A 21,358-nucleotide genomic window follows, 5' to 3' on the forward strand; every position below is an offset into this window, starting at 1 on the left:
ATGAAGGCCATATTACATTTCCATTTAAAAAAAATGGCAATGCAAATTATTCCCCTCTGTTCTTATTTTCTTTCTATGATAATCCTGTCATTTAAAATAGGCAAAAATGTCTGCATTGTATGAATACACACCTACTATTTCAGATTTGATTGTTTTGATTTAACATTTATTTACAGTGAGTTGCTTTGGATATTATGATTACATTCATTAATTAAATGAACTTGTTTAAGGCTTGCTGATACATTGGATTTTGCCTAGATCAAGCCCTCTCACTACCGTATGTGATGTTGGGCTGAAGCAAGAAATTACACTGGCAGTTTATAAGTTTATCGCTTATCAGTGATAAAACAAATAACTCTTTTATAGATTTCCCCATACATTATTTTTAACAGTGAATATGCAATCAGTGTTGCCTAATATAAGGTTATACATGATTATTAGTAGGAATATTCAGAAATGATCTCTTGACTTTGGACATTTAAGCTGTATTTACAAAGCACTAGAACTTGCCTTTTCCACGAAGGCAATCCTAAGGGGTTTAGAGTAAATCTGCATGCATTTAGATCAAATAACTTTGTGCTCTACATCTGGCCAATTATCATTTTTTATATTTTCTTTGCAGGTTTTTACTTCAGCTAGTAACGTCTTCAAATGCTCTGGACTGTATGCCTGCAAGCCTAAATATAATTGAAACAAATCCATTTAAGCATCTCATTCACCTTTCTTTAAAACTTCTGGCAGGAAGTGACAGTGATGTGAAAAAATATCTTGCCACTTGCATTAAAAATTTAAAGGTCAGTGTTAGTCAGTTTTAGGTTCACAGAACTTTTTTGCCCCATTATGTAAGTCTTTGTTAGAAAAACTAAATCTGTGTTTACAAGGGAGTAGTAATAACAGTTATATTTGTTAAATGTTATTGTTGCAGAACACTCGGTATATCAGAAGATTTGCTTCATTAGAATGCTGGGAAAAACTTTATCTAAGCAAACATTTAAATAAGTTTATGTCATTGACATTTTTTTGTGTATAAAACCAGAAATATCATCACTGGAAGCAAAATGATTGTTTTTATACATGCACTAGTTGCCTTTCCACCTTGAGCATATAATAGCCAAAATAAGTGGGAAGCTGAAATACAAACATAATTTCCTTCCTTTTGATGAATTGTAGCTAGCAACATATGAATGACTGCCATAAAAGCAGCTGCTTTGGACAACACCTTGAAAAATAATTTATGTAAAGTGCACATTGAAGAAGAAATTGTGTCTGTAAATGAAGTGAATCATTTGTAAAATGTCTTTGACCTAAGGTTAATGCTGCCTTTTGGGTCAATAATGCAGTTGAGAACAATGGGGAAAAAAGCCAGATCGTATCAAAGAAATAAGTGATCATAAGAAGGTGTTTTTTCTAAACCTTGTAGAATGTAATAAAAAAAATAAATAAATAAATAATAATAATAATTAAAAACAACTAAACTCTGTACTTAGTAAGAACCATCTTATTAAATATTATTTTATATTTTACTTAATTACAATATAAAAACTGCAATTCTGCCTGCCTTGTGGGGATACTATAAATTACTCTTTTGCTACAAAATCATTCAACCCATCATAAGGAATATTAATTTGTTTGTTCTTGCTTTTCTGATGCTGAAACCACCTTTTTAAGTATTGGCTGCTAATAAAATTTTAATCCTGACTGAAAACTTCAATCTTTGAGTTTCATAACATAAAAGCACTCAACCTAATGTCTTGCACCTTTATATGCTCATGGAGCTTCTTTGTGACTTATAATATCCTCTTTTCAAAAAGGGTGTGCATTATTCACCTTATAAATATTAATCCTAGACTATTTTGATCTGTGTCCAAGTTACCCATAAACTGACAAACATATTTGCAAATAAACTGAACTTCCCCTCTTTTTAGGTCATCTTTTCTGTTTTTGGTACACCTAATCAAATATTAATACTAATGGAACTGCACATTTATTTGGAGCCCAGCAAATCTGACTAAAATTTATAGAAAAGTTAACTTTTCATTTACTTGAACAAATGCCCATGCTACATTAATTAATAAGTGTAATTGTTTGGCCAGCCCTGTCAAGGAAGATGTCTGGTAAGTCCCAAACATTTAGTATGGGACACTTTTTCAAAGCTATGTGAAAAATGGCAAGGACTTGATAAAAAAAAATTTGCCTTATTATCCATGCTGAGGCGATTTGTACCAGCTAGGGAAATAAATGTCCAAATCCTTTCTCCCTTCATGCAATATGCCTCTGGGGGCAAGGATTCAGTTGGGCGAGCAGCACTTAAATCTCTGCTACTGTGCAGAAAACTTCGAGCAACTTTAGAAAATGAAATGTGTGTGCTTTCCCACTGGCTATTCACTTTTATTGCCTATGGGGAAACCTTTTTAGGGAGATTTGTTGACTGCAGTAGCCGATATTTAACCACAGGCAACAAATCTCCCCATGTGTGCCACTACCCTAAATAGTAAAATGTAGGTTTGCCCAGTAGTTTCTATTAGTTAATTCGCTATTAAAAGTAATATTGGACTGATTTTAAAACAATGTAACATAATCCAGCCAGTTAACAGACCTGTGAAGGAGAATGCAAGGCAAATCAGAACTGCAAAAAGAGATTTTCAAAAAAAGGATTATTTAATAAATGTATTCTGGAAATTAGATTTATATTTTCTATCAATAGGCAAATGTTTATTGGACATTGGTACTGCTATTGAACTGTAAAGGGAAAATGGTAGCTTAGATGGGGTTTCCTGTGAGTAATACATATAGCAAATGCCATGACCAGCAGTACAGGTTCTTATTGGTTTCAATTTGACTCTGTTAAAAAATAAATTATGCTGTATAGATCCTGATCGAATTGTCTCCACTATATCATGCTTAATATTTTAACAAATATCATTTTATTATGTTGCAAATGAACCGTTCTGAACTTGTTTATTAAAAGAGCTTACTTAAATAAATAAAAATATTTTGGAATGCACACACATTGTGTGCATATCCTTTTTTTGACATTTCAATTCAATATATTTGTAACATTATTTTTTTTTTTTTTATATTTTAAAGCTGGAAAATTGTACATTAAAAGAAAAACTCCAAAAATCAGAAGAGGAACTTTCAAAAAGACTTGGAGTAACGCAGCAGGTAAAATGTTTTTCAGGCAGTCCTGACTTTTTATATAATCTGTCTCATTTCGCTTTGGCGAAAAATTCGAGAAATTGCAAAAATGTTTGAAACACATTATTTGTGCGGAATTTGTTATCCGGAAACACATTATGCAGAAATTTCCAAACTACTGGAAGGCCATCTTACGTAGACTCCATGTTAATCTAATAAATCACATTTTTAAAAAAATTTTCCTTTTTTTTTAATAATAAAATATTACATGTAATCTTTATAGGAGCAAAAAATTTCAGTCACACTTTAGTGCTGAGCTGCAAGTTGGAGTGATATCACCCCCCTCCCAGCAGCCGATTAGCAGAACAATGGGAAGGGAGCAAGATAGCAGCTCCCAGTAGATATCAGAATAGCACTCAATAGTAAGAAATCCAAGTCCGGCTTGCGAGTCCTCCAGTTACATGGGAGTAGGAAAATAATAGTTTACCTGAGAGCAGTTCTAATGTGTAGCGCTGGCTCTTTCTTAAAGCTCAGACTCAGGCACAATGCACTGAGATGGCTGCCTACACACTAATATTACAACTAAAAAAAAATACATTTCTGATTCACAGCATGCTTAATTCCATGTATGCAATTATCTATTTATACTGATTACATCCATTCCACTATTTCTTACTACCATGCCCATGTTACATTTCAAATACCAGAATGTCTGTGCACATTAACAATGTTTCAAGCCTGTAACCCTTTCAGCCAGACAAATTGCATTACATTTTCTCTTTATAGCACAGGAAGTTTATAGGAGATCACTATATTTCAAATATATTTTTACATACATCCGCAGAATGCATTTTTTATATGGAAATGTTAGCATATATGCAGGAGAGATGAATGCTGCAATACTTTTTCAATGTCACTTGTAGTAAGGATCAGTCGACCAGGAAGAATCAAAGACAGATACTGACTTTTGTTAGCAATTGCAGCAGGGCCGGGCCAAGCCGCGTGGGCGCCCTAGGCAACCTGGTCGGCTTGGCCAGCCCCCACCACCCCCGTGTGTGAACATGTGCAAGGGAGCGCATAATGCGCGCACACAGGGTGGTGGGGTTGCCGTGGATGCTGCAGTGGGGGAACGGGGTCCAGAATTAGAGGTAAAAGAAGAGGTACCTACCTGGCACCCACCGTTGCGCCCTAGGCAGGTGCCTCTGCTGCCTACCCTTGTTCCGCTCCTGAATTACAGTAGACCACCTGTGCTGTGCATATGTTGGCTTTTATCATGTCTAGTGATATTTGAACGGACTTTTCTTGTTTCTTTGCAGGCTTTGGCTGATAAATGTAAGGAGTTAGACAAATTGCGAAATGAGTGGGCATCCCAAACTTCCTTATTAACCAGCAAGCATACCCAGGAAATTAGTGCAGAAAGAGAGAAAGCTTTGCAGGTGAGATTAAATGAATTCACTCTATATAACCTTTCTCTTTGGGGTTGTCTTATTGAAATACTTTATTTGAATTTATTGTTCTTTCCTGGATAAAAATCACTGCAAACAGAATGTGTTATTATTTATCTATAACTAATGCTGCTGTGTGTGCTGTATCTTTTATGTAAATCAATAATTATGCTAATATCCCTAATTAACTGGCTGAAAGAAAAAGTGGTATGTATTTCAATATATATATATATATATATGTATATATATATGTATATATATATAGTTGTATAATTAGTTGCTCAGTCTTCCTTTTACCTAAAAAGCCACTTTTTTACTGCACGCTTGTCACAGGGCTCCTGTTTAAAGATCCTATTAGGAGGAGCCAGGGCTTCCTGATGAAAAAAGAGGGTCTTTGTGTGACATCACGGGTCGTGATCAGCCAAGCTGAACACTCTTTATAACTGGGGCAATTCCCTGGATTTGCTTATTGAATCTTTAAAGAAATCCTACATCTGAGCAAAGTTCAATGGTGATTATGATGGTATACAAAGTGTTAATCAGATCTCTTCTCTGTTAGGTGCAAAGCCAGTATCAGCTTCAATATGAGCAACAAAAGAAGGAACTGGAGACAACAAGCAGTAGAACTATACAGCATTTAGAATCACGGGTATCTGAGCTTGAAGCCGTCAACAAAGACCTAACAGAAAGGAAATATAAGTCTGAATCATGCATAAGGGAACTTAAAGGCAAACTTAGTGGAATGGAAGAGGTATGCAGTATTTTAGAGTTATGTTCTTTGAATTCCTATATTTTTGTTTTTTCTTTTTTAAGCGAGTATAGAGAGAGTATATAGCGTTCATGTGAATATATAGCAATCATGTACAACTATCGAATTGTGGCGCCCAGTGAATGAAGGTCAGCTGGGTGAGACTTAACCCTGAAATTGTAGAACTGAGGTTATGGTTGCTCCTTGATGTGTAATTCCAACTTTATCAAAGTACCAATTATCAAACTGTGATGTCAGTACAGTATTTTTCACTGTACTAGCGATATCATGTAGAACAGGACTGTCCTGCTGGACAGGTGTGTCCATTTGAGATATATATGGCCCACAACATGACCAGTAGCTAGCGATGAGCAAATTGTTTTACCAGGCATGGATTTGCAGTGCAATTGTCTCACAAACTTCCAAAAATTTTTCACATTGAAAAAAAAGTGGTGCACACGTTTCGCTCATCACTACCAGTAGCTCCATATAACATTATGGGCCCGATTCACTAAAGTCCGAAATAAGGAGTGCTATTTATAGCATGCGTTAAAAATCTTATCACTTCTTATTTTTCGCTGGATTCACTAAAAGGACACTTGTCATAATTAAGAAGCGATGTTCTTGGCGTTATTTCTCTTGCGACGACATATTTTCAAGCAACGTGCTGCGTAATATGTTGTGCGCTGCGTAATATATTGCTTGAAAATATGTCGTCGCAAGATAAATAACGCCAAGAACAAGAAATATACATGTATTGTATATTTGTTCTATAATAATCCTCCCTCCACAGTAGGCACTGTTTACTTACAGTCTATTTAAATCCGCTTTAATGCACCACCTAAACGTTTCAAAGTTTTGTACTTTGTTTACATTATGATAAAAATGTACTATATTACAAGTTAAAATAGTCTGTAATCTGAAAGTCTTTTGCTGCATATGTAATGCTTGTGCATTTTGAAATATATATATTCTGATAATGTACCGTATATACTCGAGTATTAGCCGATCCGAATATAAGCCGAGGTACCTAATTTTACCTAAGAAAACTGGAAAAATTTATTGACTCGAGTATAAGCCCAGGAAATGCAGCAGCTACTGCTAAGTTTTTTTTTTTAACTGTCTATACTGTCTAATAACTTCTATTTGTGAGAGTGCATCAGGGTAGACTTACAGTTTGTGCAGGTTTACAGGGGCCTATCTGTAATGGACATGTAAAGGTGTTTCTGTATAATTGCTGGATATATCATTGCACAGTATGACTAAGTTCTCTTCATGTAGGGATATTTATTGAGGAAAGAAATTAATCTGATGTGCTCTGCCGTTAGAACAGGAACAATAAGTATTTTTTTCACCAGTTAATACAATTAGGATGAATTACGTATCCTGCTGGTGACACCTAATAATTTAGCAAGTTTCTTTTTACAAAGTGGGGATAAGAAAGGGAGAAAAGGTAAACACATTATAAGATGGATGCCAGGGCCAGAGGGACTCATAAACTGAAGTTACTGCACTTTAGGGTAAACATACCAAAACAAAAAATGATTGTGAGGTATAGAAGCCAATTCCTAGACAGTGCCAGGAAACCTGCATATTATTGGTCATACTTACAGCAACTGTCCACATAAGAAATCACTGTTGATAAGTGCAAAGCCATGTGTCTGCTCTATACAAATAATAACATCAGGCACATCTCTGGCTGAGTGTGATAATCAGAAACAGAAGCAATACAATATAGCCGATAATAGATAATCCAGGGGATAATGCGGTGTAGTTAGTTGAACAGTTGGTGCCTGTAGCCAATGTTATGCCCATCTAAGGTACTGCAAGTATTCCAGCATTCCAACAACTAGCCACACCCTCGGTATTGTCTTTCATCTTACCTGTGCGTAAGTAATAATGTGCGTTCCCGCACGCGTGTTCCTCGGCGACGTGCGCTCTTACATACGCGCGCACCTCCCAAAGGTATGTTCCCAGGGGGGGCGGTGCAAACGAGCACCGCTTGCAAGGTACGCCCACGGGGTGGGGTGGGGTAGGTTGGGTGCGATCACCGCACGAAAGGTATGTCCACGGGGGGTGGGGGCTGGGGTTGCGAGCGATCACCGCACAAATTCAATGAATGAACGGCAACCTCCAATATTCTATCAGAAATCAAGGCGCCCAGATCAATTACAGCCTGCAAAACAATTACCGTATATACCCGAGTATAAGCCGAGGGAGACTTTTTCAGCACATTTTTGGTGCTGAAAAACTCGGCTTATACTCGAGTATATACGGTACTAGTCATTTTTAGGGGAAAAGAAAATGTATAAATAACTAAACTAAAATGACTGTATTTTGTAGGAATACCACAGAACAAAGCAAGAGGTGACTTCACTTCGAAGAGAAAATGCAACTCTGGATTCCGAATGTCATGAGAAGGAGAAGCTTATAAACCAGTTAAAAACAAGGACAGCTGTTCTAGAACAGGAAGTAAAAGACAAGGAGCAAGTAATAATTCGAAGTGTTGATGCCTGTGAAAGTGCTCAGGAACATAAGGTTTGTTCTAAAGTGTTTTGTGCATTTTGACCAGATTCAAATCACTTAAGTGCTCATAATTTAATTTATGAGGGCTGGTCTTATTTAGGTTCAGCTAAAAAGACTGAAGTATTCATAACCTGTAATGGGTTTTGAAAGAAATAACTTAAAAACATTTGTGTTTGGGTTTTTTTTCCCCTTGGATTTTATTTAATTGTATTCTGTGTTGGTCTGCTCATTCCTGGCTGAGATTTGGAAACTGACATTAATTACATTGTCTCACAGCCTCGGTGCCACCTGTATGAGATCTTTTGAGACTGACAGATACATAGTATTTTGAGACAAGTTGTTTAGGCATGTATTACTGTATGCTGTTGTACACCTTGCATAATGCTCTTTTTTTTTATTTGTTTAATTTGGTAGAAAAAACTTGAAGATTCTCTAGACCAAAAACAGGTGCAAACCGGAAAGCTGGAAACAACTGTGAAATCTCTCTCTGAAGAACTAATAAAAGTATGGAAATGTTATGTTAATTTGTCTTCTTGCTTTTATCTGTAATAGTATTGTAATACAGTTTGGTACTCTTATAGGCTAATGAGATTATCAAAAAGCTACAGACAGACATGAAGAAGTTGATGGAAAAGATCAAACTTAAAAACGCAGTGACAATGCAGCAGGAAAAACTTTTGGGAGAAAAAGAACAAACATTGCAGAAGGAAAAACTGGAGCTAACTAACATAAAGCATACTTTAAAGATGAAGGAAGAAGAGGTAATAACACATTGTACACTTCCCTTTTAATGCAAGCTTCCAAACTACCAGTTACTTTCTCTTATTGTATACTGTCTCTTTTGGCTAGAATTAGAGGTGCCAGTTTTACTGGCAATATTAGTGTAGCATAAAACTGACATGTTAATGCAAAAATGCAAAGTGTGGAAAATCTGTGCTGCTACTGTTCTTACACAGGCCACAACTATATTCAACTCTTTTCAAAGTGTTCTAATGTATCTCTGTACAGGTTCTAACTCTTACTCACTCTGCCCTGCCATGCAGGGGTTCCAGGAATATTTAAGGGAGCTTTTGTCTAAAATATCAGCTCCCTTCCTACTCATTGTTTTGATGCATCTACAGAGGCAAGGCAAACATTTGTGAAACTCTGGACTTTATAATTTTAAATATCACCTTAATAGACTGTACTGGAAAGTCTAGATTAGCCAAGTCGGCAGCTTTTAGTGGCCTATGCTTGACCAGCTTTATAATCTAAATTCTAGGTTGCTATGGTTTATTATTAGATGTAATGTCATATATGAATAAAAAAATAATTACTTATTCATATATTTTTAAAGGTTTGTGTAGACCTTTAGTAAAGTGATAATAATCCCCTTCTCATATTGTTATGAACGACTGCAAACTTTTTCCTAATGTTTTATTGTTTCATACATGGTTTCACTAACATTCATTTCTCAGATGTTGAAATTGAAAGAGCAGCTGGATAGTACTACTGAGAAATTGGAAGAAAGCAAACAACTGTTGAAGACTAATGAGAATGGTAAGTGTTGCAAAACTATTTGTTACAGCATTATTTACTGTTTAATGAGGCAAGAGTTAAATGGATATTTCTTGGTGCATTAACCTCACCGCCATGTGGACTTGGTTTTGTAGAGTGCAGTACTGAATTTTTGAATTTTATGTGTTTTGTATTTAGAGTTTATAAAAATTAAATCCTTTTAAAATACTAAAGGCAAATATAAAAATATTGCTTTAATGTTTGATAAAACAACTTGATTTCCTTTAAAATGGAAAAAACCTCTCTGCCTCTGAGTTGCTTGTCTAGCTTGCAAACAGAACTACATTTTTGCAAACTGTCATTGACATTTTTTCATGGTATTTACAATACACTGAGCTGCCTAATCGGTCTTGAAATAATATTGCCTATGTTGTCTAGCATAGTTTTTATCGTGGGCCTTCTCTGAAACATTTTAATTGTATTTTACTGTGGTAATAATAACTTTCTTCCCTATACAACTAAGAAACACAGGTTTGCCACCTCATACAAAATGCTTATAAAGTGATAATGACACGAAAAAACAACTTTTTAAATTATGAATCTACATAAAGGGCTCTGGCACACGGGGAGATTAGTCGCCCGCGGCAAAACTCGCGGCGGCGCGATTTCGCGCAAATCGCCGAAAAAAGACTCGCGAGGCTTTTTCGGCGATTTCCCGAAATCGCCCCGCCGCGTCTGCCATCCCGCCGGCGACTTACATGTTCGCCGGGGGGATGGCAGGGGGAAGGCAACTCGGGGAGATTAGTCGCCCGCGAGCAGGGAGTTTTGCCGCGGGCGACTAATCTCCCCGTGTACCAGAGCCCAAAAAGTTACCTATAGGTCATGTTGATATTTTTTCACTGTTAGGGCTGGTTTTGTATGTAATTGTTGCTTGAAGTTCCTAAACCTGACTGTTTTGCCAACCTGACTGTCCCTTCTCATCTTGTCAGTTATAGCTTCTAATGCTAACAGCCTACTGCTGCACAAATATGGCAGCCCCCTCATAAAAGAACATGGAGGATCAGATAAGGAATGGAAAAGCATCGGCAAATACTTTTATGGCAAAATTATAAAGCCCATGCAAAGACAATGTTATTATAGATGTAAAAATGGTTTCATTTCTGTTGCCAGCATCTCTTACTGCATAGCTTTACTATATACATTTCCTAATGGACCAACTGCAGAGCATCAGCCTCTCCAGGCTGCTGGTCTGGCAGTTTGAGGGTTAATTAAAGGGAATTTATACCCCTAAACATTGCAGGACTCTCTAAAAAATATATTGTATAAACCACCCCTTTTGTAAAATGCTTTATCTAAATAAAACATTTTCATAAAAATGCTTTTCTAGTAGTATGTGCCATTGGATAAATAGAAAGTACAGGGTCACACCCTGGGATCATATGATTCATTATGAACGCAAACAAACAAAGGTCACACACAGGCTATATTACATCAGCCAATGAATGGACAGAGCTCTGCCTTTTTGGATAGAGCAAAAAAAAGAGCGATATAGACAGGACTAGTAATATAAACCGTAGTCTAACCTGTATAGAAGGAGCATCCCAAACTTAGGCCAGCATACCTCACAGAACCGGCTATACTATGTAAGATAAAGAAAGCAAATTCCATTCATTTTACTTACTGTGCAGGGTAGTAATCATTGTAATGACTATAAAGAATTAGTAGAAGCCAATAGTGATGAAAATACCACTGTTATTAGCATTCATTGGAATTTTTTTTGAATTTGTTGGCAAAGATTTCAAGGGACAGTGAGTGATATGTACTAGACATCAGCTAAACATATTTTCTCTTCCATATTTATTATAAAAAAGAGCATTCAAATATATTGTGCTTTAGTATAGTTATTAGTAACGCACTAAGAAGTGGAAGGTGGTAAAATGTTGTTAATACGGATAATTCTATTTAATACTGAAATCAACATGGTTGTTGTTATACCATTACATATGATAAATAATTGTGTTGTGACCGTTTCATATCTGTACCTCTTGTAACAAAAATATTCAGTGGTCTTGAAATTAGGAACTTGAAATTACTATAGATGAATGCTATGCATTTTTTTTAGGATTGCATGAAAATGAAATCTGATTTCCAGTGATCAGTTCAACACAATTGTTCTAATGTGTTTATTCCACCTATATTTTTCTTTTAGTTATTGCTTGGCTTAATAAGCAGTTAAATGAAAACAAAATTGCAGCTTTGCAAGGGACACATGGACTGCATGAAATGCCTGGTTCACTTAAGGCTGTTGGCATAGCTTCAAATGCAGGAGTCATGCAGACAACCCAGGTAAGATGTTTTCTATTTTTTTTTCTTTTCATTTCTTGCATTTTTTGCATGCTCAAATAACTGATTAATTTACTAAGCTTTTTGTCAGAATGCCATATCATACTACTCTACTGTCTTGTGTCAGCTTTGCTTTTCATCATTGAATTAAATGTACTTTTTGCATTAATTATCTAAACCATTGACTGTGATTGTTTTTGAACGAATAATGCCCTGTATAGAAAAGGCACAAGTAAATGTGAAAATCGGCATTGCCTAATCTGGTTTAGATAAAGGACAGTGAAAAATAAGTTGGCAAAAATGTAAGTGAAATACTCCTGAGTTTCTGCTATAGTTGCTATCACTTGCCAGTGGAGGTTGAATTTGCTGAAAAAGATAAACAGATGCATGCTTTCCATGGGGTATATCAGTGGTAATCCTGAGAGAGTGAATTAGGGTAATGGCATATGAGGCATTTTGTTGCCGCCATTCCATTTCATTGAATGCACTCTACAATCCCTTGGAAAATCACAGATTACAGAGAGTATTCCTCACCCTTTCATGGCTACCTTAGCTCCTCAGGGTTGGTAGCTAAAATTCCCACACAAAATGACATTATTATATCCCTAAAGGTTCATCTGTTGTCACTACAAAATGACATTATTATATCCCTAAAGGTTCATCTGTTGTCACTATTCTGAAAATTTCAGCAAGCTGTAGTGGATTACATTTGAGTTCCTTATCTTAATGTTTTTCCAAGATGCAATTATTTAATTATGCTACAAGTCACCTGCTCTAACTGCCTAAGTTTTTTGCAGTAGGAACATTTTTAGACTAAAGCATATTAAGAAACCTTTTTTTTTTTTTTAAAAGAAAAGAAATATTAAAGTAGACGTAGTGTCAGCCTCATCTAGTATTATTTGCTCCTTCTTTTAAATAAATAGTGCGAAAGAAAATATTTTAAATTGTATTTTACCTCTTAAAAATGTCATCAGAGCTACAGAAAAATCCTTTCTGCTCAATGGCTGTTCTCCAATAGGAAATGGTCATAAATGTGAGTGACAAACAGAACTCTGCAGTAACACCTTAAGACCCAGCCCTGTCTGTTTCCATCTTTATAAAACTGTGGATAGTGGGGTTGTGCACCCAAAATTAGCTGTTAGATGTTCTCCTTAGCCCTTTTATTTGCACATCTTCTACTGTGCATAACAGTTTCCATTAAAGCAATAGGTCTTGTATACAGTGGGGTGGCAACTCCCTTCAACCTTAGGTTGTTAAATTGTGGCTTAATCTGATAGATGTTGTTTTGCAGCTGGTGGGCCAAGATGAAGGTGTGCAAATAAAAGTGATGGGAAAGATCTAACAACTGATAATGGGACTCAGAAAAAGCTTTAGCTTCTCTAAAGCCGGCCACGCATGCACCAATATGATTGTATTAAACCTTGTTTTGTACGATATTTGGTATGGTGGCTCGAAGAGGCGACTGATATCACAAAAGGCTGCTGATATCGGTCGTCTCGTCAATGGGCCAGGTTAAAAGATTTTGAATCTACGTTTAGGGCTGACAGGTGGAGGTAAATTTTCTATTGCTTCTACCTCCATATCTGACGATTCAGCCCTTGAACGTCAGTGGAGGGTTGGTACGATCTTTAGTGCTACATGTATGGCCACCTTAACTGATGCGAGCAGAAAGACTGACACAGCTTAATCAGACTGGCAGCAGAGACTAAAACTGTACTACCTTCAAATTTTAAAAATGTATTATCATATTAGTCTAAGTGAAAATCAAAGGATGTGTCCCCCTTAAGCATGCAATTATTTTTCCCCATTAATGGCCATTCCTCTTTAGCCATTTCTAAAATGGTACGGAGAAGCTGAATCACCTCAGACTGGTGGAACAGAATAAGACAAATGTTGAGACTGCGGCAGCTAATCAACTTTAGGCCTGTCAATTGTAGAACAGAGGATCAGAATATAAATAGCTGCTGTGTCATCCATGTTTCATCTGAACCAACAAAACTAAGAATTACCTTTGAAAGGATGACATTCACTCACAAGTTACGTATAAGTTAATTGCTACACAATCGCATGCATTTTGATGAATTGACTTTTTTATGCCAAAAGCCGTGCAAAACCTGTGACTTTTTTTTTCTTTGACAAAAGTTACAAAGACATTATGTCAAAAACGCCTCATATGCCATTAACCTTAACATGCAAACTGTTTTATCAGAAGTAAGCATCCTGTAAAATGAGATTGAAAAAGAGAAAAGATAAGTAAGACAAAAGTTTTTAAAAGAGGTAGAGATGCTGCCCAGGCCATTCATTGGCCCAATAGATTGGAAATTGGATCAGCCCAATTTGGCCCATAACCTCCACCCAAATCAAGTGACTGTCAAATTGTTTGGTGACCTGGCAGAACACTTGTGACTTTTGCTGCCTTTACCCAGTGGGTAACGAAACTGACCAGTAGAAAACCCTCATTTGGTCCTTCAAGACCCTACAGAACATGTGATTTGGCAAGTGGACAAATCTGCAAGTTACCGTTTTGTAAAAAAAATTGTCCTACAATATCTGCTCTTGGTTTACCCATCTTAAACTGATCAAAGAGGTTAATGTAGGTAGATATAAAAGAGAATTATTTTGTTTGGTAAGTTAAATGTCTTGCTAGACAAGGTAATTAACCCTAACAGTTGAGACTTAAATGTGTTTTTATTTATTTATTTATTTTTTTAATAGAATACTTTAAAATTATTCCCGAATGTGTGTTAGGCATATTTTGTTGAACTTTCGAAGTGTGCAACAGATGGTGATAAACTAAATCCGATAATAATATTCACTGTGGAAAAAAAAAATCTCAAGATTATATAGACAGGTGTTGTTAAGCTGGAAATGTATCCCTCAGGTTCTCAGAGAAAAAAAAAGGCCAGGAAAGGCTTATCCATAACCTGCAGAAAATGCATTGGGAAGGCATGTGGGAAGAATAGAGTGTTAGTGGCTCTTGACTTGCTTGTACACCATCTGCTGCACACTACCTCTGATGGAAAATGCACAGAGGTTTGTTATCATTAGCAATCTGAATGTTTATTCCCCTGCTGCCATTAACATGCTCAGTGCCCTACTAAATTATTATGAATTTTCTCATGTGTCTGTTAAAACACTAACATGTTGTGCAAGTCAACTGCTTAACAGAAATGTGTTTTGCTTATTCTATAGCGTTCTTTAGCCTGGCTATGGTTTAAAAAAAAACAACTAATTTTTAATTTTGCGGGACTCGTTTAGATATTAATAGAACAGGTTGAAAAACTCTGGTTGATCCTATTTATAATTGAACTAAAAGGCTGCAGTTTGTGACTTGTCTTGATGCTTTAAATTTAAGAACTATTCCTAAAAGTGTTGTGACATTTGGATTGCTGTCAGGTGGGTTAAAGGACAGCTATGTCAATTTTTATGTTTAATAGTTAAATTTCAATGTAAGGTATTAATGCAAAAGGCTATTTGAAGGCATGTAATCAAGGAATAATCTCCCATGTGATTACCATTGCATTAAAGAAATACATTTTTCAATAGAATATTTTTGTTCCTTTTTTTCCAGCCTCCATTTTCAGTTGGAAATAACCCCTATATGGCTTCTACAATAGCTCAGCCTATAGGCCCAGCATTAGTTTCTAACATCTATTCAAAGAACTTTACTCCTGGAATGAGTGCACCATCTCCAGTCTCTCTTGGTTCAAGGCTCAATCCCCATGCAGCCTTTCAGGCAAACTAATTTTGCATTTTCATTACTTTCTTTTTAGGCAGGCATAGATCACACTTTTGATGGGGACACACTAAGGTTAATTATAACTTTTATTGATGTTAATGAAAATAGTGGGTTTTGGGTGAGCACAATTATCCTTTTGAGCAAAAAGTATGAGATGGGAAGAATTAGGCAGGGTATAGTATGGAAATGATTTAACTAAAACATCAATAAATGTTATATGTTGCCTTTTTTTCATACCACTATGCAAAGCTGCTTCTTATTTGTAAACATAATTATTGTATTTGATTGCAACAACATGCTTGTTTATTGTTAAGACTCTTGGGGGATTATGTAATAAAGGCATAATGTTTGCTACTGGCCTCCTTACCCATAGCAACCAATCAGCAGGTAGCAGTTACAGTATTTATCAGCTATTAAAAAGGAAACATCTTATTGGTTGCTACTGTGCCTGGGCAAACCGAGGACCTGTTATTACATAGGGGTGTAGGAATTTGGTTGCACGTTCAGAAATCTAGCTGCACTAATTACTTTAGCCACATCAACTCTGTTCTTCGTGTATCTAAAGGCAGAAAAGTTGATATCAAATGTTTATTTACTTTGTAAACACACTGCAGTTTAAAGGTGTGCATGTAATTGTGTTGTCTTAGTGTGTATGTACTAAATGCATGCATTGTCTTCTGATCAGGCAGTTATTCCTCATTTTATATATTATATATTTCCTCTCAAATGTCTTCCTTTTTGCAGGTTCGCTTCAACCAAAGTTCACCTGCAGTGGAACCAAGACCTGTTCCTTCCACATCAACACCTATTTTACCTTCTACCTCATGGTATGTCACTACTTTCCTTTTGCTTATCTATAAGCAAGTGCACTACATTGCCAAAAACTGTCCAGACACCTAATTAGTCGGATTGGCTATGCCGATTGCTGAAACAAGTGTATAATTGTGGACAGAACCATATAATCTCTAGCAGCAAACATTGGCGGTAGATTGGGTTGTATTGAAGCGCTATGTGACTTTCAGCTCAACATTTTTGTAGGATATCGCCTTTCAGACAATTCAGATTGTCAAATTTCTGCTCTGCTACAACTGGTCCAGTTGACTGTAAGTAAAGTGATTGCTGCTTAACAGATGTCACATCTAGTTGTTTGCCAAGTTCCAAACTGTCTCTGGAACTACAAAAAAACTATTAGCCAAATCTTAACAAGAATGGTTTTCTAAATACTTAAAGGCAATGAAAACCATTAACTCTGCAGTGTGCAAGGACATTGTTGATTATTCCATGCTTCCTTATTTGTGGTAACTGTTTGGGGAGGGCCTTTCCTGTTTTACCAAGTGAATGGCACCATGAGCAAAGGGGGGGTCCTTACAGAACTGGCTTACTGAAAAGTGAAACCAGCATCACTGTTTAACTTCACTAATGCTGTTGTGACTGAATAGAAGGAAATTGCACCAACAGTGTTCTGACATCTAGTAGAAATCCTTCATAGAAGAGTAGCAGCAAAGGGAGGACCATTTTCACATTAATACATTGATTTCAGAAGGAGTTGTTGGACAGACAGGTGTCTGGATCCTTTATCCATATATTTTATATACGTATGCATGTATGTAATTGTACCTATTCGTCAACTGACATGCCTGGACTTATTCTGCATATAGTATATGGCATGGACTGAGCATGATTTTTTTCTGTGCTGCTAACACACATTTTAGTGCTTGTTATAGCACTCACATTTTGGTTGAGCTCAGGATCAACTTGATGCAGACGCAAAAAGTATCCAAAAAATAAAAACTACCATAAATAGTTTCCAAATAAAAGTTTGTAATTGCCTCCGCTAAAGCTTGAAAGCTGTTTTGTTCCCAGATGGCAATCAACGAGTTGGCTAAAGTCCCTTTTTGCTGTCAAGTCCTATGTGCCCCTAGAAGATTTATTTGTCTGAGGACAGAAGTCAGGCAGCATTTAGATACTCACTGCTGAATGCATGTATATAACCTCAGATTAAATCATTTTAAACTCCCACTGTTATTTAAATGCTTTATAAATCCTCTTTTATTTATTTTTATAACTTAGAAAAAGAAACAACAAACAAGCTTTGTAAAAGGGAAATATAGGCATTCTGACTCATCTGTGTTACAAATAGAGGGGAAGGTGGCATGTACCTCCATTAGTAACTATCATAGATTAGACCATACAGGAAAGGCTCATTCTGCCTTTTTCTGTATGTTGTTATACTGATCATGTAAGTGTGTGGTAGGACTTGCTAGAACAGTGAAAAACTTATTTTATTGTTGCAGTAGTTCGTCCACAATTAAAAATATTTTTTTTCTGCTTGCATTATAAACTTTCTTAAAAAAATGAAAAAGAAAAAAATAAACAAACTAATTAGTCAAAAAGTATGAACTACAGTTGGGTGGATTTGTTGTAATATCGACAACTATTTTTTTTTTTAGTTGAATTGTGTATTTTAGAAGTGGGTTTAGATAGGAGTAGGTGGGAGAGATTATGTTAGACAATATTGTTTGTATTTTTAATTTTGAATTTTTTTCTGGCAGAAGGGCATGCTTAAATTAGGTGATCTAGACAACCTTTAGTTGTACAAACAATCTGGAGAGCAGTCTGGGTAAATTTTGGCAAGTGTACCTGGCGTTAAATGCTACTTCATCATTATCATAGGTATCTATTTATCATTGCTAAAATAAATTATAACCAAAATAAATATACAGACACAACTGGCAGTATTTGGTTCTGTAACCAGCTATATTAACTATTCTGATTTTCTGGAAGCCTAATGTTAACAATGTATTCTCTTTCGACACAAACAATATTTAAGGTAAATACAAAATAGTTTAACCTAGGATCGTTTTATATTTTCTAGTGATCCAGTTGGGCTGGACATGAAATACCTAAAGAAGAATGGTAGTGTTCCTGTTAAAGGGCAAAAAAATGGAAGCAGTGTTGGCACAGGTATACATTTTATACTATATTTTTATTTGTAATGCAGGCGAATAAGTGGTGCACGAAATACTGGACCTTTATTCCAAAAATATACAATATCACTTTTTCCTACAAGGATTGCATGTTGTGCATGGTACACTGATATTAATCTTACGAATAACTCTAATATTCAGTGAGAAAATAATGCCAGCCTTCTGGAAAGAGTAATGGAAGAAAATGAGATCTGTTAAGAATTTAAGACACAAGGATGTGTGTTGAATAATAAACATATATATTGTGGGTGCTATCTATAAAGGGAGATGGTATTCATTCTTCTAAAAAAGATCTGTATATGTATAAAAGAAGAATCACTCTGCATTACTTACAGAAAATAACCCTGCATTGAACCAAGGTCGTTGAACTCAAAAGATAATTAGTATCCATTATTTATTTAAATATAGTACAAATAGCACTGCTGCATTTACATTTTGCCTGTCAGTCTGAGCTTTGGTCACCATAAAGTCATGTCTGGTCATTTTTAGGGTGCAGCAGGAGACTGTGAGTACATATAGTTTTGCAGACAGGTTAAAGGTAATTAATGTGCATAGCTGATAAAGTCTGCTTCTGTGAATGTGCTCTGCTGGCAAAGGGATCCTGCTGATACTTCAAAGATGGGCTATTCACAAGAGGATTTGCAAACAAAGTTTTGGCCAGAGGATAGATTTGTAACAGACTGTGTTGTTCCAACAAATAACCTGTCCATGTAAACCCCTAAGGAACCAGTTATGAAATTAGCATTATCAGCAGAATACTATATGGCAATGATACATTTTATGTAACAATAGAGAGATATGCCTTTGATATAGATTGCTACTGTCATACTTTTCACTTGTGTTCTTTAACATCACAAGGTTGTCTTCTGCTAATGCTAACCATATATATCTTGTGATTCTTTTTAATATGTTGTGATTGTATCATTAATTACAGTATCCAATTTACTTTGCCTGCTCATGAGTTTAACAGAAATATATACTTTTCTGCTCTGTGAAATAAATTATAATCTATATATAACAAAGCCCATCTTTTTCAAAACTCATTTTGTATTAGTAAATTTATTTTTGTTTCTTTTAGTTCCAGTGAGACCAGCATTACCAAAATCTGGAAGTTCGCCGATACTATCTGCTTATTTCCCAGGGCAACAGTCCAGGCTTCCTGCTTCCTAAGGAACACTAAATCCATTTGTATGGCTTTTTTCACTAGTAGAAACATCATACAAAAATGAGTTTGCTTGAATAAGACTTTGGGAATACATATAGCAAATTTAAACTGCCAAAAGAGTGCTATATCCAAAAATATTGGTATAATAAGACCTGTATTGTTCTAAACAATTGCTGCAGCGTTTGGCATTTGTATTTTTCAACTTGAAGGGACATTTTTAAATACCGGTGCAAATACCAGATGTCTTCTAGCTAAGGAGGTTTTTGCAACATACCTAAGAGTTCTGTGTAATTAAATCTACTGGTTCTTGGCATTGGTTCTCTAGGTCCCCTCATAGTACAACTCCTGGTTTCTCTATTATTTGAACAGCTGGGTTCAGGCAAGAAGTTATGATCTGGCAGCTCTAGGAAATGCTACAGGGGATAGTCCGATAGTATGTCAAATTGTCTTCATCTTTGTAAACGTTCTTAAACAGTAGGATTCTTTACTTTTGTGTCTTTGTTAAATGTTTGCTACTGGCAGAGTCATTTTACATGCACACCAAAGGGGTCTTGATTTCTGTGCTTTAGGAACTCGCTAATTTAGCAATGTGCCATATCATAAGGGAGGCAAAAACTCTTGTGTATTCAAATGTATATTTTCATGTTTGTATATTTGTGTTTGTAATAAAGTTCTCTATAAAAGTATAGGACTTTATAGGGGGCCTGTGTTTCTGTCATACAGCAAAAAAAATATGATTTTTGAGGTCACTTGCTTAAATTTTGTAAAGATGTAAACTTGTGATTACCTCTTGTAATCAAGATGTTGCTCAACAAATATTGTACCTGCCTGACAGAAACACACACATTTCAGTAATGATTTTATACATTACTGTAATTATTTATCTGGATATTTACAAAATGTCTTCTGATTTGTCAATGTTTCTCATAAATTGGCACAAGATACTATGAATTCATCCATTTCACTGAAATTTACCACTCTTGAGATTCAGAAATGTTTTTCTGTACAAATGTTCACATCAGTATTAGGGAAACAAAGGCTAATATTGTTTCAGTTGGTGATGAATTCTCTCTTGAAACATATCTTTCCTAATATGGATTTTCTAAATATTACTCCATTGTCCCTCTTTACCAGAATGGGTGTAGCAGGTGAATCTGAAATGTAGATTTTCTGGTTATGCAAAAAATTAATATCGGGGTGACTTTTCCCTCCCTGGTATTTAGTTTTGTGCTTTAATTCCAATACTGTGTATTTTAATATGTTTACATGAGTGCTGTGTTGAATATTTCAGTGTATAAGAATGCATTTTCTTTAATTTACACATTTTATATATGTAAAATAAAGTATTTATATTTTGATTAACATAAAGAAACCCTGTTTACAACGTAATGTGCTTTTCCTAATTAAAAATACATTGTTTGTTTTTATTATGAAAGCAAGTAGGTCTTAAAACAAGACCTTTTTGATATCTGCTAATCCAAAATCTTAATTTCAGCTTTCTTTTCCCTAAGGCTAATGACACATGGTTTTTTGTTTTGTTTTTTGTTTTTTTTTTTGACAGCCACTGCCCTTAGGCAGAGTACAGCCCTGTCATCACTGCTAATGCTTTTTAGTAAGAGGTGTAGACCTCTACCCAGTCATGCTCACTTGAGTGTTTAGTTTAATCTAATTACCCTAAATACATACATCCTCCATGTACCTTTGTACACAATACTTGCTACAGTACTGGGTGAAAGTTGTGGTTGTCCACACAAAGTCTCATGACACCTT

At 35.7% G+C, this 21,358-nt stretch overlaps 1 protein-coding gene across 3 annotated transcripts in view; it reads left to right on the forward strand.

The window, feature by feature from the left end:
- Positions 1-20,977, forward strand: part of sass6 (spindle assembly 6 homolog) — a 35,781-nt gene extending 14,804 nt beyond the window's left edge. The window contains exons 6-18 of one of the 3 annotated variants that reach the window (XM_012964402.3): positions 623-794; positions 3,088-3,165; positions 4,455-4,574; positions 5,143-5,334; positions 7,675-7,869; positions 8,272-8,361; positions 8,439-8,618; positions 9,315-9,396; positions 11,564-11,700; positions 15,269-15,433; positions 16,181-16,263; positions 18,312-18,400; positions 19,502-20,977. In XM_012964402.3, coding sequence (XP_012819856.2) covers positions 623-794; positions 3,088-3,165; positions 4,455-4,574; positions 5,143-5,334; positions 7,675-7,869; positions 8,272-8,361; positions 8,439-8,618; positions 9,315-9,396; positions 11,564-11,700; positions 15,269-15,433; positions 16,181-16,263; positions 18,312-18,400; positions 19,502-19,593 — 1,675 coding nt within the window. In that variant the 3' untranslated portion in view covers positions 19,594-20,977. 3 annotated transcript variants of the gene reach the window in all.
- The last annotated feature ends 381 nt before the right edge of the window (positions 20,978-21,358 follow it).

The sequence above is a fragment of the Xenopus tropicalis genome, chromosome 1 (assembly GCF_000004195.4).
Source record: "Xenopus tropicalis strain Nigerian chromosome 1, UCB_Xtro_10.0, whole genome shotgun sequence".
NCBI lineage: Eukaryota > Metazoa > Chordata > Amphibia > Anura > Pipidae > Xenopus > Xenopus tropicalis.